Source organism: Lonchura striata, chromosome 3, assembly GCF_050655825.1.
Source record: "Lonchura striata isolate lonStrDom1 chromosome 3, ASM5065582v1, whole genome shotgun sequence".
In the NCBI taxonomy this organism is placed as follows: domain Eukaryota; kingdom Metazoa; phylum Chordata; class Aves; order Passeriformes; family Estrildidae; genus Lonchura; species Lonchura striata.
The window spans coordinates 98,416,858-98,434,339 of NC_140705.1; the positions used below are offsets into that span (position 1 = coordinate 98,416,858).

The following is a 17,482-nucleotide window of genomic DNA, read 5'->3' on the forward strand; positions in this document are numbered from 1 at the left end:
AGTCAGGGAGAATATAACCATTATCTTCAAAAGGATCAAAACTGACCCACAAATCTTGTTTTCCATTCTCATGAGCAACTTAATAGCAATCATGAGAATAAAGAGTTTAGGATCACTGCTAAGGTGATTACAGCCATAAAACACCACTGTGAAAAACCTGCAGTTCAGATTTTCTTTTTTACTCTTTTAAGAAGAAAATCCATTGCTGTCTGGATAGGCAGGGCTACATGGGATTTCTCAGCTGGCTTACTGTCCCAGCAGTGAGCTGCCACTGAGAAAAGTGACAGTCCCTTCCACGCTTGCTGCCTCACAAGCACCAGTGAGTATCAGACATACAGATTATTTTTTGCTACTTCAGTTTTCAGCTCTAGCAGAAAACGGACTCAACTCATCCATGCAAGGGCTTCCAGGAATCAGATACAATGGAAAGACTGGACAGACCCAGCAAGGGGGAGCAGAGGGCAAGGCATCCTCATCCTCCAGGAGCAACCCAGTCTCAGATCAGTGTGCACATATCATTACACTTCGATATTAATTGGTCAGTGTTCCAAACAACCTGGAATACGTGTTTCATTTCTGTACAGATACACATTTTTTCCTTTCCATTTTCCAATAGTTTCCATGATAGTTAATCTCACTTTTTCATCTTCACTGAATTAAAGGCTGTCACTACCAAAACACACAAACAAAACCTGATTTCCTCACGCCACACAACTTGGGCAATATCCTGAGAAAAGTCTTCAATGACTCATACCTGCCTGTCAGATACAGGCTGAGTGCATTTTCAGTATTTTTACCATAAACATTCTCATCAGGTGACACACTGCACCAGTAAGACATAATAGGACACTCTTAGAATCTATATAGTGCCATCACACAGTATCCTGCTTTCATCTTTGTGAGCCTAATCAAAAGCAAAATTCATTCTATGAGTTCTGAAAAAATTCCATTTTCAACTTCTGTAGCATCAATTTATTGTTCCATGCAAGTAAGAATAATGTAAGGAATGTGAACTTTATTTTTAATACATGGCTTTAAAGACACTTTTCAGCAGGTTTTTCTCAATATCAAGGCTGACTATAAAGAACATGTAAATTTTGCATTTTTGCAAACATGCAAAATAATTACAGGTTTTGATAAGCAGTAAGTAAAAATTAAGACCATCTATGGACTCAGTTTTGCTTCTTACCTGCCAAAAAGACCATCTGTAGAACAACAGCAATTTTTAAAGTAGGTTCAATACCCTTTTATACTAAGAAAATGAGCAGAAATGGCTGGTGCCTCGGTGAGATTACAAGCATCAGCTATGAAAATGTCAATGGTATTTACAAACAGTGGAGTGATGGCAGCTTCATAATACTTCAAGAACACATGAGAAATTCCTTTCAGGAATTTTTTTTCACCACATATGCAAAGTTAAGGCAAAATGCCTTTCTTTACATAATGCATGAATAATGCATTCTCTTTGGACAGTGCAAACAGGATTTTAACAAAAAAATTTATTAGACCACCCATAATAGGTATTTGGTGAATTAAAAAAAAAACAAACCCTAGTAGTATCTAAGATTGCTGACACATTCTCTCGATCCTTTCTGGTGGACAAATGTATGTAAATTTGAGGTTTTATAAATATAAATGGGCTGGGTTTTTTTTCTACTATTAATTAGCTGATATCACTCTGTGTCAGAAAGTGGCATGATCATATTTATTTTTCTAATTTCAGGTTTTTAAACTTATTTATAATTAAATTTTAAACTGGCATGTTCTGTCTCTGAAGCAGCAAAACTCTTCAGCACATTGAAGAATATAATATATAAACAACTTCTTGCTCACAGTCATCAGCATCTAGAAAAAAATAATTACTGAACTGCATTTTTATAAAATTATAGAATCAAAACACATGCTGGAAGGGACCTTAAAGATTATCTAGTTCTGATCCCTACACCATGAACAGGGACACCTCCCACTAGACCAGGTTGCTGAATTAAAAAGTATGTCAAAGGCTCACATAATTATTTTAAAAATAAATAATCCCCCCCCTCACCCCCCATATGCAGTGAGTTCCAATTTATTTTACTTTTATGGCAGTTGTGGGGTTATGTGAAGGCAAAGAGAGGGCTTTGTCTTTCTTAGTTCAGGATCAAAACCCACACAGAGGCCACAAGAACTGAACTCCCAGACCCACACAGAAGGCCAGTAAAGCAGAATGATGCAACCAGTTTCTGATAACTGACCAGACTTAAAAAGAAATTTCATGTTTTAGGAGAACAAGAACACCAGTGGGATCAGTTTTTCTTTATATGATTACAAAATGTTGAACTCATAGCTTATATTTGTCCCCCTGGTCTTACGTAGCATTTCTACAACTGTTCCTGGACTAAAACATGTCCAGGGAATATAACATGCTGTAAGGAAGGCCCAGAGTAATATTTCATTCTTAGAAAAAGTATATTAACCATTAAAAAATGTTCTCTGGAATTAAGGACAAAAGAGCAGTGGGAACAATACGCACGAACTTAGCCTTTGTGATCCAGTAAATACACCAGCAGTGATTTGAACCTTCCCATTCAGTACTTTGTGGTTGTGCTAACCCAGCATTTCAAAGCAAACTTTATTTCCACTGACACAATTTCCCATGTCTTTAGTTCCAGGAGAGAAAAACTTTGTGAAAATTTCGCCTACTGTTACCTCGAGGCTTCATGAGACTCCTTTGAAGTTTATAACCTAGGGTTTCTATGGGACAAGGATTTACACAATTCAAAGGAGAGCTTTAAGGAATAGTCATGAATTACTACTTTTTAAATTAACAGACATCTATTCTTACAGGGAAAAAAAAAAGGAAAAGAAAAAATTAAAAACCTCAGATTTTTTTCTCAACAGATTATCATGTTTTTAACCATTCAAGCATTCTACTTTAACCATCCAATAATTTTATTTGTACTCTGCTTATCTTTCTGAGACCATCAGTAACTTGACAAAGCCAGTAACTTGCAGGCAAAACTCATGGCTAGGACCAAAAAATTATATAATTCTTCATTGTATCATGATAAGATCTGACAACCTCTTTTTCCCCCCAGAGTTTAGATTTCTTTATTCAAATATAACAGAATAAATTCAGCTTGCCAAGACATTATGTTCTCTCTGCTATTACTTGAATAATTTAATTTAGCATTTGTTTCAAGAACATTTTCAAAAAGAGCCTGTAAACTCATATGTCCTCTAACCTCTTCAAGCAGTAGCTTCCGCATTTCCTCAAAGAATGTAAACAACTTTAAAAACAACACACTGCTAATGGATAAAACATTACTTTTCTCTGTACAAGGCTAGTAAATATACCCCCTTTCTGTCAATGCTATTTACAGAATGATGGTAACTGTGCAATCAGATAATGGTTAACAAATTTTAATGAAGTCTGCATTGGCTATCAAATCCTGAACTTGGTGATATTTAGGTTCTGGGGAGCTGCCTGTGGCTTCAGAGACCCAAATCATCAGTCTAAATCCAGTTAAAAAGCAGACTGAAACAATACTCAGATATTAGGTTACACATGTGGCTGAGATTACATGTTAGCCTAAGGGATATTTGAACCACTTTAAGTGTTTTATATAATAATACCACATTGAAGAGCACTGTAGAAAGCAGTTAATCTCCTCAGGCATATCACCCAGCAACAATTCTTTCCTAACTTTTCCCACAGATTCATGGCAAATTTCCAAAAGTTCAGAGGTTTGGTGAGTTTAAGCCTCTTTAAATTCAGATTTCTATCTAAAACTCCCTCACTTCTGATCCAGAAATCTCATTAGATATGATCTTCCCCTTTCTCATTATACTAGAAAATCTCTGCAAGTTTACTTTCCTATTGCTGTTGCAACACAGTAGTTGCCATTAAAGGACTTGTTCTTGAATACTGCAAGCGTGAAAACGTGTGGCACAAGACAGAATGGGTGAGACTTCAGGAATATGACCACCAAGCTTCTCACATCTCAATGCAACCAAAAAGGACTTAACCAGGAGTTAATTACACCATAGAGCTATACAGAATTTTAAAGTCCTGAAGACAGACTCTCTTCCTGGGCAAAACTTACTTAATTTTTACTCTGATTGTCTAAAGATACAACAAGAAAGATTTCCTGCATGCCCAAATAACCTAATTAACCTATTTTAAAACTTGTCCCCTACTGTACAGGTCCACAAACAAATAATGTGTTATATTCATGAATATACCCAACACAGCTACTTTCCCTTCTGAAAGTTGTCTATACCCAATCATTGCTTTAAGAAATGCTCAGGTAAATGCATTAAAAGTGGTGAATCAAATTTTAAAAAAGCTTTAATTTATTTTGCACTTGACAATCCTTGCAGGTCCCTTCCAACTCAGCATATTTTGTGATACTGTGATTTCTACTTCAGAAATTCAAGAAACACTGCAGACTGATAATTTGAACGAGGATGGCATCACTCTTTGGCATGCTTCATAATTAAGTCTAATGCATTATGCATGATGCCCTTTTGGCTCTGGCATGGTATTGCCAGCTGTGGTTCACTGCTTACGTTCCTGATGGGAAAGCACAAGATAGTGTAACACTTCTCTCTTTCTTTCAGTACCTTGCCTCTCGGCAATGGAAAAAGCAACTTGAGAAGTGTTCTGTCAAATTTATTATGTACTGTTTACCTGCATTACAACATGTAATACCTTTTCTATGTAATGTATGGATAACAAAACATTATGGACATGCATACTGAAATACCTGCAGGGAATTCTGAGTTTATTCTATCTGACAAACCTCACTCAGTATTATAGTTGATATTTCCAGGTGCTCAGACAAATTATTTCACTGCTCTAGAAGATGGTGAAAATATAGCGCAACTACCCTAGTTTTGAGATTTTTAATGGCATAGACAACACTTTCAGAAATATCACTTAAAAGAAAAGGTGCAAATATTTATACTGCATTATAGGCCTGTCTGTTGGCAGATGCAGTATTAAGAGAATTTCTCTGCTCCATGTCAGTGAACAAAATGCAACATTCACCAACAGGTACATTTCCAAATAGCTTCTCACTTTTCACACCTACCTTACTTTTCACACTTACTACACTACCACAAAAAATATTATGTGCAAAGTGCCATCTGATTAGATGCAAACCTGCCATCTTTGGCTCAGTATATGCCCCAGCCATCTATCTCATGATATTGGGATAGTATTCTGGAAAAATGTCACGATATGCTTTCCATTCTTCCTGGACATCTGCTTTGGCAGTGTTAGAGACTGGGGCAGACATGCTGTTGGTCACTCTGCTCATATGTCTTATGCAGAACTTAATCAGAACAGAATTCATTTTCTTTTCTTTGGCCCTTTATACAAAATAGTTCTCAAAACGGGATGAAAGAAATCTAGCAAGAGGTTTAAAATTCACATTTAAAGCAAAAACTATATGAGCACACAGGATTAATGAAAATCTATAAATATATGCAAAATCCGTAGTCTACATATAATATTCCCTGTTCAACATGTTTTCAGAACACTTCCTGAAAATCAAGGTCTTTATGAATATCCATTGATCTGTGCAAGCCCCACATACTGCCTTATTTTGCTTTTAGGATAAACATGAGTTACCTTAGCCAGGCTTTTTCAATACCTATTGAAAGTCATTATTCATACACCGCTCTTCACTGTCTGGATTTCTGCAGTTCTATAAATGCACCAGTGACCTTTAAAAGCATTAATTGTATCTGCTTTATTTTCCCTACTTTCCTGTTTCCAGAACTTGATTAATTTTTGGCAAAGCATATGCTTCACACAGCTGAAAACTCTGGCAATTCACAAGTATAAATTAGTTAGACAACAAGAAACACTGTCCAAAATTCTGCTATCATTTAAACTATCTTAAACCCTCTGAAATGAGTAAAGCAGCACAGAAGAAAATTGTGTGTTTTGTTTTCAGGGCATAGTTTTTTCTACAACTCAGGAAGCAGTTTTAAGTAGCAAAACTTGGTGTGATTTTAATATTGGGTTTCTGAAAACAGAAAAGAGAAAATAAGTACCACCACAGATTTTTCAATAAACTACTTACCAGCAAGAGTATTCCAAGTTAGTTATTTTGTGTGATTCTGTGAAGCTTCTTGGAAAAACTCATTTATAGAAATGGATCCCATTCTACAGGCTAAATGGAAAGTTAAATACCTAAAAGGACAATTTTTCTTCTTGTAAACTTGGCAAGGTGCCCATATTCTGTAAGAAAGAGTTGCAACTGGGTCTTTCTTGGCTGCATTAAGGATAAAATGGGATGATTTCTCTAGGTCACAACTTAGATTATGGAAATACGCAGACTTAATACTAGCTGGTATTATCATATACACTATTAAAGTAGCTAAGTTCGTATGTTAACCTTCAGAATGCCTTCTATAAACACTCTTTGCATTGCTATGAACTATGTATTAATAAGCACAGCCAAGACTTGGAATGAGTCTTTTATTATTCAAGTTTTCTCAGTTCTGAACAATTACTTGTTAATGACTGATCAATTTACTAAAAGAGAACAGAAAGCCTTAACGATGAGATAAATGTATACAACAAGTACAGGTAAAATGCATATTTAGTGTTTTTTTACTGTTTGTGGAAGTTGCATACACCCTTCATACAGGGTTTCAGCCATGGTGAAGAGACTGTGGATTCACAGGCCCACAAGTGACACAGCACTTGCACTCCTCCAGAGAAGACACTTCTTTTAAAGGCTGAGTTGATGTTATAGATCTCCTCTGCCATAACTTTAATGAGATAGAACCATGTGCTGAATACTTCTCAGCTTACAGAATGACCTTGGGCTCCACTTTTGTGGGAGCACAGAGGGGTTCTTTACATGCTTCCTTATACACAAGCATGAGACTGTGGACTGGGCATTGCTACTCTTACACAGCCCACGGTAACTATGCAAGAATAAACCCTGCATCAAAACCCCATGTTTGGTTTTGCTAGAACTACTCATCCACAAGTGAGCTGAAATAGCATGAAGAGTGAAAAAAGAATCTGATGGTGTGGTTTTGAGAAGAGAAGATATAGCATACTTTAAGCTATACCCTACCCAGGTTTGGCCTATATGTGGTGTATGGAGCAGAAGACATGTTATGCCAAAAATACTCTGTGTAGATGCTAAAAAAGCAAGGAAAATTTACTAAAGTTGCAAACTCAAATGTTTTGTAAATTCCACTTCATTCCCACGGTGAAATTCTCTTGTGTACAATTATAATTTACTAAGCTTACTGTTGTTACAAAAAAAAAAAGGTTGTATTAAAGTGCCCAAATGAATTTCAAAGAGAAACATTTCCTGCATTTAGAAAAGAAGCTGCAGAAAAATCAAATTTTATAGGCAGTTTCCTTTTTCCTGACTCTTCCTTTGGGGTGTGTTAGTTGTTTACTTGTAAGAGCAACACCTAACAGAGTATAAAATGGTTCCTCACAACTTCTTGTGTGTCATGGGCTTTCTTTAAATAGCATTTAAAACAGTCAGCTGGCACAAATAGGCATCGCAACAGCTAGCCACGTGAGCATTACATTTTCACCTGTATACAATACAGTTTTAAAAAAGCTTTAATTTCATTTGCACTTGATAATCCTTGCTGGTCCCTTCCAACTCAGCATATTTCAAAGATAAGTTTTCAAAGATAACCATTTCAAAGATAAGTTTTACTGTTGAAAATTTATTTTTATTCTGAGCCTATTAGAAGCAAATTGTGAATAGTGTTTTATGGCTATAAAATACAAGTAAAAGCTCAAAGGGTGCTAGGACAAGGGACTGGTGGGTCATGTACTCGGGTCTCTTTTGAGCATGAGGGAACCTACAACAGGTGTGAGGATGGTCTCAGGATGTAGGTGCAGAGGAAGGACAGAAAGAAGGTGACAGCAGATGTCTGCAGAGTGACAGATCCTGTTATAAACCAGTTCCTTCCAAGCGATGCTGCCACAAGCCATATTATCCTTATCCTTCCCACTCTCCCAAGACAAAACTAAACTGAAAGCCACAATACAGCTTTAACACACAGGATTTAATTTAAAGCGGCAATATTAAATTATCCTGCTGGATGAGGAACAACACTGTGTTTCCACAAGAGCTGCAAGATTAAGAATTCCAGATCAGGAACCAACCAGAATAATGTTAACACATTCGTAGCACAAGATTATCGAAAGATTCTGTGGACTCAGTAAGTGAGGGGACTACTACAGTTTGAAAGTCTGCTGCCCCCTTCTCCCTGTTTGGATGACGGTGTTCCTGTCTCCTCTAAGCTCTGCTAAAAGATAGATGTGCCAGGGAATTTACTGGCAAAGCATCTGGGTAGATACTCTGAAAATTTCTCCTTTCAAGCATGCCCCAACTGGAGAAACACACTTTTCTCAAGTGTTTAATATGTAATTCCAGCTACTCTGTCCAAGAGACCTTAAAGGCCCTTAGCTCTACCTGTTATCCTAAAAACCTCCTGTCTGCACATGATCAGATCAGGATTAAAATCCTGACATTGAATTTTACGCTTGGCTGCACTAAGATGCATTTAACACAGTGAACTACTGACACAGTTAACTCTAAAACCTGAGCATGCAGGCATGAGGATCAAGGTTTTAAAAAAAAATTAAGCACAAACTCCAGCTTGCCCTCACCTATTCCATGACGGCAGGTGCAGAATCCTGGCCACAGACGCTGACTCGGGACTATTCCCGGAGCTGTCGAGGCCTCAGCAAAGCAATCCACGGAGCTGCAGCTGCAGCACTCACTGTACACATGCAAACTAGGAACAAGCCCTAGCTTTGAGATGGTGTGAAAGAGTCCTGTTCAGTTTGGGTGCCACATCACAAAAGAAAAGTCCTTCCTGTCTGAAAGAGGAGCATTTAGACTCTTCTGATTGATGCTGGAGGAGTAATTTCTCCTGCGGGCCCTTGATGAGCCTGGCTGCACTGCTAGCCTGCCTTGGAGTTTAACACTAAAGGGACTCATGTGAACAATGAATCTTCAGTGAGCTAACCAGGCTTTAATAATCCTTCAAGAGCAGCTAGCAATAACTGAGCTGCATAATAGCAAGTTGCCCAAAATGGGGTCATCATCATGCTGGAAACAGGGGCTCGTGTGTGTTAGAGAGACAATGATTACAGTATTTGATCATCAGCATCGTTGTTCCAACTATTCTTGACCATAGTGTCTACTTCCAGACAATCCAGTGCATCCACACTGGGTAGCAGTCACCAGGAAAGCAAAATTTAACATAAACACTCTATGAATTTCTGAAAAACCCTGTTCTGCCAAAATTTTGTATATTTACATAACTTCTTAACTGTATGATATACGAAACACCAGATAGTATTCTAACTTCAAGTACTTCAGGAAATACTCTGAAGAAAAAGTCAAAATCGGTATATTTTAATTTCTTATGGCATAAAATGCCTGTATAAACCAGGATTTGGAATTTAAAAATTCCTACTATTGTACATATTCTGTGTACGTGCATATATACCAACACAGGTAAATAAAATATTTAAATTAGGTTTGCATATAAATGTGTATAAATGTATATAAATAGGTACCATAATAGAAACAGTATAAATAACATCACTCTATGCTAACCTACAATTTTATTCTACATCTTTTACCATAGTTAACACTGATCTTTAAGAAACCTTTGTAAATAATTTTGTATTTAAATAGTATTAAAATATTTTAGCATTAAAATAGCAAAATACAGGGGTTAATTTAGTCTTTTGTCTCACACGTACAAATCCACTGAAGCAGGGATAATAATGAACAGTATTGGGCCCTAAAAAGTTCTAATTTGACACTAATCAGTAATAAAAGGCAATGCAAACTTGTGTTAAACTGATTACACCCATATAGCAATATCTGTATAATGGCTTTAGCTGCTTAGCAACAAAGGTACAAGAATACCAGATAAAATGGATTATAAGCTCTGATTAGTCCCAGATGAATGTAACAGTGGCAAGTCAGGTTAATTTGCACTGTATATCATAAATGACACTCCTCTGAGATACAATGGCAGAAGACATTTAATATTTTTTCATACATGAAATATATATTAAAGAAATACGACTTTATTTAACCATACCAATATCAGTTTTGGTCACATACTACAAGGATTCTTCCTAAATTAAATTAGAAAACATGATTTGGAGAATGAAGGTTAATGTTTTTATGGGTGGCATAAGTCTGATTATTCACCTCTAATAACTGACTTTGTCTACCCTTCATTTAACTACTTGTTTCCTCTAAAAGAAATAGCTATAATGTTGACTAAGTGTCCTTCACAAGTTCTGGAGCTCTTATCATTCAACAGGAACATTTTTGTGCACTAAAAATACTCTACTACATCTGTGGAACATAGTGTTAGGAAAAGAGAAGGTGAACACTATTTTCAAATTTATCTGATTTTACAAAGTTGGATTAAAAAAATAAAATGGCAGATGTTAAAAACAGCAGCTCTCTAGTCTTCTAATTTTATACTGAATTATCATAATAAAGCTTTCATTGCCTTAAATAGTTTAAACCCAATTTTGTTTCTTAAGTATTTATTAGGATAATTCATTATAAATTATAGGGTGTGCACATACATGTGTATGCATCTTATAGGGTAGAGGTCTAGAAAATTTTAAGTACTTATGAAGAAATTGACAGGGGTGTAGGAGGAATTAAATGAAGCTACTTATATTTTCTAGAGCTTTCCATAAAAAGCACTTTAATTCTCACAGTTCAGAAACATCCAACTGAGTGAAGACAAGGATGTCTTTAGAGAAAACATGTTTAGAAACATTTAAATCCCCTTTGTCAGCCACCTGACTGAAGCATTGTCAATAAAACCTCATGTTGATACTGTTCCATAGTTGATCCCCGAGGCAGGATATGAGCTTGGAGGGAAGAGGACACTGAAGAGGGGAACTGGGCAGCATCAGATTACTGTCAGGTAAGATACTCCTTACTGAAAAACCAAGGGACCAACACACAGAAAAAACAGAAGATATGAGGAAGAGTGGAAACAAAATTAAACCTTGAAAATGCCGTGCGTTTTCTCAATACCTTTATTGAGAAAGTAATGCAATGAAGCCCTGAATAAAGCAAAGATGATGATCAGCAAAGGTCAGTTGCTACAAAGATGCTGTACCCTGCATGCTCGGCCTTGGGCAGGTTTTGCCAAACACAGAACACAGCATTCATCGTTCATATTCCTACTGAGAGACCACAGGCAAAACACCACTCAGACCTCTGAACATGCTGACAAACACAATGACCATACCCTGGCAAAACAAGAAGGAAAATGTTGCTATAGTGTAAGAGTGGCACCGTTTTACAAGATATGCTGCACTAAAAGAGTTAAGTACCTTCCACATAAAAATCCAGATCAACTGCGGCCCTGCCTGTAGATTTTACCTTCTTTCTGATGTGTGGGACTTTGCAGAGCTCATTCCTTAAACTATTGCAGATAAAACTTCCTGTATCAGCTTTATACACTTTATCCCAAGCTTTGGAACTCTCTCAACTTCCAGATCAGTGAAGAATATTTCAAAACTATTCCTGAAGTACAGTACTAAAATATATATTTTTTTAAAGACATCTAAGATGTTGATAAGGGCAGGAGGGCGGTGGTGGCTCATTTTTTTTATGGGCTTAAAGCAAATTGGTTCGATCAAAGTTTGCTTTTGCATTAAGCAGGAACAAGAGAAATATCAGAGTATTTCTTTCAAGTAAGAAATCTAGATGGAATTGTTAAAAGAAATTAGATATATATGGCTAAAAACTCACTAGTGTACAATATATATAAGTGTTAGGCATTATTTGGTACAGTTTCTGAATTCCAAAGTAATTTAAAATATTATCCCTTACTTGTTGTGATACTAATAGAGTCATTCAGTAAATGACACTAATGAAAAGTCTGCTTCATGTAAAAAAATAAATAATACTTAAATGTACTTACTGTAAAAAGCATATTAGGCAACTTTTCTGCAGTGTTTTCAGCTGATTACTGAAGGAAAACACTGCAGCATATAAAGTCAAACTTCTTCATCTGCATTTTTGTGGAAGAGGAACAAAGTAAGTAATCTCATTACATAAAGACAACCTCCGAGTGCTTTGACAATGAATATTGAGTCAACCTTCCCATTAAGTCAGGGTGTATACAACAAATATGCTCTTACTTGAAATGTAAAATTTAATTCCAGCATGATCACTTCAGGGACCAGTTCTGCTACGTACAGCTGCCATGCCATGGCACACAACAGCAGTGTAAGTAACTATAAACTACTGTGAAACACACTTAAAACATATCGTACTACAACCTTTGTCTCAATGAAGCTATTTTAACCACAGAATATGTTCATTCAAGCAAGTTTTTTTACCTGTTTTTCTACTGAACCTGAGAAAATCATTCAGTGACTAATTTACTTGCTACATTTTCACTTGTTGCCATTCATAAAAAATGTGTACTTTTAGCAGATGTATTGCTTTTGCTTTTTCATATATTTTGGTGTTCGGTATTTTTGTTACTTTAGAAAGAATTCTTTGCAAATTGTCCATAGGATATTCTCAAGAAAACCCTTGAATTTTTCAATTATGGATTTTTGTGTAGTTTTGATTGTTAAGAGACACTGGCCTACAACTTGTAACTATAAACACTATAAAACACTTCAGTATGAGCTCCTCTGAGCTCAAGAAAAGCCACAAGCTGCAGTTACTCTCTGTTATGAGATCTGGGAAGAGAGAAGGCAGTGAGCAGAACTTCTGAGTATCTTTGATGAATGGCTTTGGAGAGCAGGGAGGAAGGCAGAAAGCATGGTACAAAATAGAGAACAGCAGGCCAAAAATACGAAAGAAAAGGAATCTCCAGGAAATCAGAAGAGTAGCAGAAGAATCTTCTGTCATAATTAACTTAATGTTCTACTGATCTTTACCAATGTTATGACATATGATTCACATCAGGCTGCCGATATATTTATTTACACTCCAAGGAGTGCACACAGTCCTAAAAGTCCCTTTCTGTTCACAGAGTTTACACCTCACCCCACTACAATCTTTTAATCACTTCTTTCATCTGAAAAGCATGGTTAATTCTACTTATAAATTTTAAAATAATATGTTAAAACATTTTAAGAGTATGTTCACACATATAATAAAACTCTGTATGTTAAACACCTTCTACAGACATACACGCCTTCCTGGGCCACTGCTTTGTGCCAACTTCAAAGCATATAAAATGCTAGCATATTTTCACTATTTTAAGAACTGTATAAACCTATTAATTGTTTGCTGTTTCTATATTCAAACCACTATAATCTTGATCCTACTAGCCATTTTCCTATGGTTGTCCCACTGTGCTATTCATCTCTCCTGATAATTTTGCTAGAAGATCTTCTAGTCATTGCTTTTCTGCAAATCTACACACAAGTATTGCACACTGGATGCTAAAAACATTTGGACTTAATTTAACAAATGATACACCCTATTAATGTACCAAAGAAACAGAAAATAGAACCTCAGTAGGCACCATTTTTGTGTATTTTATGCATGTGGGTTTTTAAAATTTTTTAACTCATTTACTGCCATCTCCTGGTACTTACAAGGTATAGTAGTTAAGCTTTTCAACAGCAGCCAATACTCCTCTAAAATACAATTGAAGTACCAAAAAACTTACGAGGAATATTTTCAAAATATTGCTGTACTTTTTATGTTGTTTTCTTTCAGTCTGGAAATAATCAGTGTTATTCCTTGGGCAGAAACTGGCAAAAGACTCATGCAGCTTACCTTTGTCTGGAAGCAGCAGTAAAGTTGTGTTAAATAGGGATGTTTCCGTGCTAATGCCAGAATTCTCTTTTCTGTCATTGTACAGTCTACATCATCATCTTGAAGTATGACATCTTTCTTCAAGACTTTCACTGCATATACTTCATCTTTTCCTTTTAGCTCAGCTAACATTACCTAAACCAAAGAAAAATTCTCTTTACGTATGAACAACAGATGCCATAAATGCAGGGCTTCATATGGGTTTGACTGCACTGAAAATAGAAAGACAGTTACATACTTGCCTAAATTAAGCTGCAATTTATAAAATTAAAATTAAAGTACTGTAATTTTAGAAGCTTATACCTCTAGTATTCTTTAAATTTGAAACAGAGAGTATCTGTTCTGTTTGTTAGTTAAGTATCATAATGAGTACCTATTAATGAGGTCTCAAAAACTAAACAAGGAAGGAAGTTGATATAAAACAGAAATTTATTTACCATTTTTATCTCCCACTTCTGGTAGTGAGATTTAAGTGTGATGGACTTTGTATACAATCCCAAGTTACCATTCCAGCTCCTTTCAAGTTGTTGATTTTAACTACTACTATTGTTTAAGGTTCAGGCCCTATATTCTGTTTAAGGTCAGTTCTGGCTTGGAGCCAGGATAATCTTCAGAGAAAGGATTAGAAAACAGGGACACAAAAGCATGTTCCCCTGCATGTGAAGTTCCCGTAACATCAAAGAAGGAAGAGTGTATTTCTGAATCAGATTCATATTTCAGTGCACATCTTTGATTACATGGTGCACAACAGTGTGGAAAGAAAACCTATAAGGCCTATAAACACAGCAATGCCCCTTCCACCCTCACCAACTCCCTATTAGGGGAACTCTGGTGAGTTACATCTCTGCTGCTTACGCTGTATTTTGGGCAGCTAAGCCCTGTCATATCTGAGTGGAAATACTTCAGTTCTCTTCCTCCAGCACTGAACACACCCTCTGAGGAAAACTAAGTACATAAAATGTTCTGTGAAATAAGTAAACTTGAACTGGGAATTACCAAGAAAGTAAATTAACCCCACAACATTATATCTGACCTGATTTTTCCCGCTTGACCACAAGCAATTTTGTTGAACAATATGTATGTAACTATGTGTGTCTTCATCAGCCGTATCCCAAAATAATGAAGCACTGACATTTTGTTTCAAATGGCTTAACCGGAGTGAACAAAGTGAGCTAAAGTACAGACAAGGCCAGCTCACAAGGAGACTGATACTTCTGATTAGTTGGGTAAAAGAAAACCCCCTAAGCTGGAAGCACTTGAATTGAATGTCAATATGAACACTTCCAAATCAGTGTAGTCAAAACCATCCCTGAGCAATAGCTTAAAAAAAAGAAAAAAGAAAAAAAGAAGGGGGGTGGGGGGGTGGGGGGGTGGGGAAAGCTACCCACCTTTCCAAAGCTGCCTTTTCCTAAAACTTTGATGAAGTTGAACTCTTCAAGACCTATTCGCTTGCTCTGGGCCTGTTTGACCTCCCCATTCTCACCATTCTCCCCAGGTTTGTTAAGCTGGTTGTCTGCTGATGTTGTAGCTGTTGCTCTGTGCTCCTCTCCCCGATTGTCAAAAGATAATGCTTTCCTAATGTTGTTTTCCAGCTCTTTGATTTCTGTGGAAATGTGAGGAAAAGTTAGTTTTGACCAACTGTCAGAAAACCAGCCTGATAGTCTGTATCAGTGTGGGAAGGGACATTCATCATCTCTGAATGCTGTGTTTAAGAGCATTCTGTGCTTAAGAGTACATATTTAGCAAACTGCTTCTCCACCTTACAGTAATCAGCCAAACCCCTTCTCTAACAGGAAGGGTGGCCTTTTAAAATGAACTTAAGAAAATGACATATCCAAAACTTGAAAGATAAGTTAGAATAGTAGCCAAATAGTTGTTCTAGTGACTTTGGGTGTTCCTGTACCACAGAGAAGTACTTTGTTTTGAATATCCCTATCTTCCTGTAGCACTTACTCATCTTCCTGCTTAAGTATTTTAGAGCTGCGTCTCCAAAGGTTCAAAGGACAGTTGGGCGTCCCAGTCCTTGAAGTCAACATGAATGGAGCATCTTATTCAGCTCCAGCTGTTATCAGATGCCTGCCAATAAAGTGTTTGACCACTTCCTAGTGCTGCTTCAAGCAGCAATTGTGTAGATCTGCTAAATGGTTCTGAAGGTTTCTCAGTATTAAATACAGAGAGTCTTGGTGACTAACAGTCCTCAGGGTCTGTCCTGAGCTCTGCATGGTACTTCTGCCTGATGGCCTTGGAAGCAACAACTTTACTGCACAGCCATAAAGTTCAAACTAAAGAGAGAATTTAAACAAATTCTTGGTTCTTATTTTAAACAAAATAGCAGATATTTTTAAAAATCATGATTTTATGAAAAAAATGTTTTGCGAAACCAAAAGGTTGACAAATTTTAATCAGTTCTGTAATCAGAGATCACAGATTTCTAATTTTCTAATTCTATCAAACTCAAGAAATGCTGCTGACATACACATTCTGTCAATCAGCTACTCAGCTCAATGAAATCAGGTCATATCAGTGAATATTAAAATGCCTGTGTCCAAATCTATGCATAAAATAAATTGTTGAATGGAAACATGGTTTTAAGAAGCCTCTGGAGACCACATGGACATGCTAGCAGAGCATGTCTGGATGGAAGTTTTTATTATTACAAATGTTCAACATGGAATTACAAGGAGTCAATTTTATCTCAAAAACTTATTAACAGATGGGTTTTCAGGTAAATAAAGGCTCTCTCAAGTTCTGTGTTACTATTTAAAACATTTTCCAGTCTTACAACAAAATATATAAACTACTTCCATAAATATATTTTGTTGACAAGGACCCAGACTTAATCATATCTTAAGACTGTTTTATAATTTTCCCTTTAAAAGCAATCTAATTTTACAGATTTAAATTAAATGAGAAGCAGCCCTTTTTTAAAAATATTTTACAGTTCATAACTTTAAATGCTTCAATTTCTGGTGGTAACTGCTTTATTAATTTGTTTTTATAGAGGCTTATGATCATAGATTTTTTTTTTACTCCAGGAAAATGTATGACAAAATAGGTTAGATAGAAAATAAAAATATTTGTTTGACCTTGATCACATGGAGATGTTGGTGCTGACTTCGATCTATCTTCTTCTGATGATGCGCATCCTGGAACTGGTGCTTGAGTCTCTGCACCTGCAATTAGCTAAGAACAATTCCAAAAGGGGTGATCTTCTTCTGCCATGAGGAAATTTAATTCAACAACTTTAGTTCAAAATAGAAGTATGAAGGAAAGTGAAGATCTTCTACCCCTATGGATTCTCACTGGCAGAACCTCAGCCATGCAGTAGATGGCATCACATGAAATGGAAGCCATAATACAAAGAGAGAAAACACAGTCAACTGAAAGAAAAACAGGTTCTTAAGACAATATAAATGTAGTGTATGTACCCAGTGAGTGGGAAAGTTTTGAGAAGCCACTGTGAGTCTGTAAATTCATCCAGTAAATACATTTAACTACAACATGTATCAGCAAGCACTGCAAACTACCTCATGCAGTAGCAACATGACAACACCTTTTTCCAGGATTGTCAGATCTATTCATCCTCGAGTTTCCTACATTTCTGTAACATTTTAAAACAGTGTCCAGGGGATCCCAGTGTGCAACAAGCAGGAAAA

General features: G+C 36.4%; 1 protein-coding gene and 1 long non-coding RNA gene across 4 annotated transcripts in view; both read right to left on the bottom strand.

Moving 5' to 3' along the window:
- The window catches only part of LOC146768033 (uncharacterized), a 38,503-nt gene extending 24,722 nt beyond the window's left edge, over positions 1-13,781 (bottom strand). The window contains exon 1 of the long non-coding RNA XR_014953997.1: positions 51-13,781. This is a non-coding gene — a long non-coding RNA (uncharacterized LOC146768033). The remainder of the gene's footprint in view (positions 1-50) is intronic.
- PRKCE (protein kinase C epsilon) overlaps positions 1-17,482 on the bottom strand; it is a 283,489-nt gene that overhangs the window by 84,329 nt on the left and 181,678 nt on the right. For all 3 annotated transcript variants that reach the window (XM_031504267.3, XM_031504268.3, XM_085575935.1), the window contains exons 8-10: positions 16,913-17,009; positions 15,215-15,429; positions 13,788-13,961 (exon numbers count right to left, since the gene is read on the bottom strand). In XM_031504267.3, coding sequence (XP_031360127.1) covers positions 13,788-13,961; positions 15,215-15,429; positions 16,913-17,009 — 486 coding nt within the window. The remainder of the gene's footprint in view (positions 1-13,787; positions 13,962-15,214; positions 15,430-16,912; positions 17,010-17,482) is intronic.